Genomic DNA, 3,674 nt, shown 5'->3' with positions numbered 1-3,674 from the left:
CACTGGCGCTCTCCGAGGGCCCCCGGCGTTCCAGAGACCCCTCAGCGCCCTCCGATCCCGCACGGTGCCCTCCTCCCGGCGGCGTCCGGGGCCCCGAACCCGAGCGGTGCGCAGAGCCCCAGCCCACCAGCTTCTGGAGCGGCAGCTGACGCAAGCCCCGGGGGCGCGCGCGGACGTGACGCCTGGATACGTGTGCGGCCGCCCAGGCGCGCGGGGACTGGCAGAGCCACCCTGCGCCCGGGCGTGGGCTCCGCCCGGCTCCAGCTGGCAGCGCAGGGGGCCGCCTAGCGCGGGCGCTTCGTGCTGGGGCCGCGGGCTTGGTCCGCGCCAGTGAGCATGCCCGGCTCGCCGCCGCCGCCTGCTGTCGCCTGCCAGGGTCAGCTTTTCCGGGTAGGGGAGGGGAGCCCTCCGGGAAGGCGTCGCCAAGGTCCTCTAGCCACACCCCAGGGAGCCACGCCGACGCGTCGCCTGCCTCAAACCAGAAGGGCAACTTCAGGCCGGGTCGAGGCGTGGACGGTGGGTGGGGCGGGACGCAGGCGTCGCCGACCCTGGGCAGGTCGGAAAAAACTGAGAGGTTTCTCTCGCCTGAGTTGAGTCACCAGCGCTGGGGGAGGGTGTGCTGCGCGGCCAGACAGCGAGCTGTAGGTCTGGAACGCGGGGTCGAGAGAAAGAACTTTGGGCGGGAGGAGGACAATGGGTGGATCTGCAGCGGGCGCAGGACCAACTATTAAGGGTACAGGTCGGCCCCTTGGTCCTGCCCCAGGGTGGGGAGGAGGTGGATAGACTTCTTTACTCCTTTACCAGCGGACCTGGCAAAAGCGTCCTTGAATTGAGCGCCTCTGACGTGCATAGTAGGCCAGGGAATGAGTTAATGGACAGCGTTGGCTAAAAGGAGAGTTCGAGATCACCAGGAATGCCATAAACGTGGTTGTGAGACCCCAGTATAACGTGCTGCGCCCTCATCTTTGGGATCCCACCGAAGTCCAAGGCTTTTATGCCTTGCACGCCCAGCGGAAGCCCTAGAGAGGGGACGGTAGTCGGGAGTCAGCCACATGTTTAATTTAATTTAATGTATACTGTACTCTGAGTCGGAGCCCTGATGGCGCTGTGGTTAAGAGCTCGGCTGCTAGCCAAAACGCCGGCAGTTCGAATCCACCAGCCGCTCCTTGGAAATGCAATGCGGCAATTCTACTCTATTCTATAGGGTCGCTATGAGTAGGAATCGACTGGATGTCAACGGGTTTTGGTGCTCTGAAGTTAAACAGCTTTTTTTTTTTTTTTTTTTTTGGCATACTTTGGTTGAGCTCGTGACAGCTGGACTCGGGGGAAGGGACACTGGAATTGGGGAGAGGGCTACCTCCATGGGATTTGGATGATTCTTTGTAGGAGAGAGAGAGGTAAGAAGCAGCTAACTGGACGTAGTGAAAGACGGTGCCCTCCACCCACCACCTGTATGACTGTGGGCAAGTTCTCTAACTTCTCTGTGACTTAGTTTCCTCATCTGTAAAACCGGAATAATAACAATACCTATTTTATAGGTGGAGTAGTCAGTTGATATATGTAAAGCGCTTAGAATAGAACCTGACCCATCAGCACTGTTTAAAAAGCCATTATTGGTGAATGTTTAATGTTAATATTAGTGAGTATCAATGAACAAAATCAGTCAAGAAATATGCTGTTGGAGCCCAGAGGAAAGAAAGTTTAATTTTATAGAGGGCATCTAGAAAGACCACCTGCATGGAATTGGTGGAATTTGATCTAAATCTTGAAAAAAAAATGAATAGATGGAGATGTCATTCAGTCATTCACTAAATGTTTCCTGAACATTTATTATGTGCCAGGTACTGTTTGGGCTCAGCTGAGACTGTTTACCATCCAGTTTACATTCATTCCAGTAAGGGAGCAAAGGACAATAAAGAAACGGAGAGGATTTCAGATACATAGAGGTAGGTAGGTTGTAGGAAGACACCAAAACCAAACCCATTGCCGTGGAGTGGATTCTGACTCACAGCAGCCCTCTAGGACAGAGTGGAACTGCCCCATAGGATTTCCAAGGAGCAGCTGGTGGATCAGGAGCTGAAGGTACAGGGTGAGAGAATGCACTGCCGGGGTACATTGGGGCTTGGGGGGATGTAATGGGAGTGTCAAGGGTGTATGGCTTGTGTAACTGGCTTGATAAGGTATTTACCTCAGTGACAAGGGGAAACACTGTAGGTTTGTTTTTGGGTTTTTTTAAAATTGTGCTTTAGGTGAAAGTTCACAGAGCAAATTAGTTTCTCGTTAAACAATTAATACGCATATTGTTTCATGACATTGGTTGCCAACCCTGTGACGTGTCAACACTCTCCTCTTCTTGAACTTCGGTTCCCCATTTCCATTCATCTAGCTTTCCTGTCCTCTCCTGCCTTCTTGTCTTTGCCCTGGGCTGGTATGCCCATTTAGTCTCGTATACGTGGTTGAACTATGTGTGTTATTGTTTGTTTTATGGGCCTGTCTAATCTTTGGTTGAAGGGTGAACCGCAGGAGTGACTTCAGTACTGAGCTGTAAGGGTGTCCGGGTGCCATACTCTCGGAGTTTTTTCCAGTCTTTGTCAGACCAGTAAGTCTGGTCCTTTTTTGTGTGTGTGTGTGAGCTTGAATTTTGTTCTACATTTTTCTCCAGCTCTGTCAAGGATCCTCTATTGTGATCCCTGTCAGAGCAGTCGGTGGTCGTAGCCGAGCACCATCTAGTTGTGCTGGACTCAGTCTGGTGGAGGCTGAGGAAGTTGTGGTCCATTAGTCCTTTGCGCTCATCTGGCCCTTGTGTCTTTGGTTTCCTTCATTCTTTCTTGCTCCAGACAGGTGGGACCAGTAGACGTATCTTAGATGGCCTCTCACAAGCTTTTAAGACCCCAGATGCTTCTCACCAAAGTAGGATGTAGAACCTTTTCTTTATAAACTGTTATGCCAATTGAGCTAGATGTCCCCCGAGACCATGGTCCCCAGCCCTGAGCCCAGGAACTCGGTCCCTCAAGGAGTTTGGATATGTCTGTGAATCTTCTGTGACTTTGCCTTGGTCAAGTTGTACTGACTTCCCCAGTATTGTGTACTGTCTTACCCTTCACCAAAGTTACCACTTATCTATTGTCTAGTTAGTGTTTTTCCCTCCCCACCCCTCCCCTCCCTCGTAACCGTCAAAGATTGTTTCTTCTGTGTGTAAACCTTTTCATGAGTTTTTATAATAGTGGTCCCATACAGTATTTGCCCTTTTGTGATTGACTTATTTCACTCAGCATAGTGCCCTCCAGATTCATCCGTGTTGTGAGATGCTTTGCAGAGTCATCATTGTTCTTTATCGTTGGGTAGTACTCCATTATGTGTGTACCATAGCTTGTTTATCCATTCATCTGTTGATGGGCATTTAGGTTGTTTCCATCTTTTTGCTGTTGTGAATAATGCTGCAGTGAACATGGGTGTACATATGTCTGTTCGTGTGACGGCTCTTATTTCTCTAGGATATAGTCCTAGGAGTGGGATTGCTGGATCATATGGAATTTCTATTTCTAGCTTTCTAAGGAAGCACCATATCATTTTCCAAAATGGTACTGGTTGTACCATTTTGCATTCCCACCAACAGTGCATAAGAGTTCCAGTCTCCCCATAGCCTCTCTAACATTTGTTATTTTCTGTTTTTT

The 3,674-nt window shown here is 50.4% G+C and overlaps 1 protein-coding gene across 1 annotated transcript in view; it reads right to left on the bottom strand.

Annotated features, from left to right (window-relative positions):
• SIAH2 (siah E3 ubiquitin protein ligase 2) overlaps positions 1–850 on the bottom strand; it is a 22,977-nt gene extending 22,127 nt beyond the window's left edge. Inside the window, exons 1-3 of the mRNA XM_023733848.1 lie at positions 802–850; positions 634–703; positions 4–548 (exon numbers count right to left, since the gene is read on the bottom strand). Coding sequence (XP_023589616.1) covers positions 4–548; positions 634–703; positions 802–850 — 664 coding nt within the window. The remainder of the gene's footprint in view (positions 1–3; positions 549–633; positions 704–801) is intronic.
• Between the last annotated feature and the right edge of the window lie 2,824 nt (positions 851–3,674).

Source organism: Trichechus manatus, unplaced genomic scaffold (genome assembly GCF_000243295.1).
Source record: "Trichechus manatus latirostris isolate Lorelei unplaced genomic scaffold, TriManLat1.0 scaffold00062, whole genome shotgun sequence".
NCBI lineage: Eukaryota > Metazoa > Chordata > Mammalia > Sirenia > Trichechidae > Trichechus > Trichechus manatus.
Note: the sequence above shows the minus strand (reverse complement) of the source record. Positions and strands in the feature narration are given on the sequence as shown.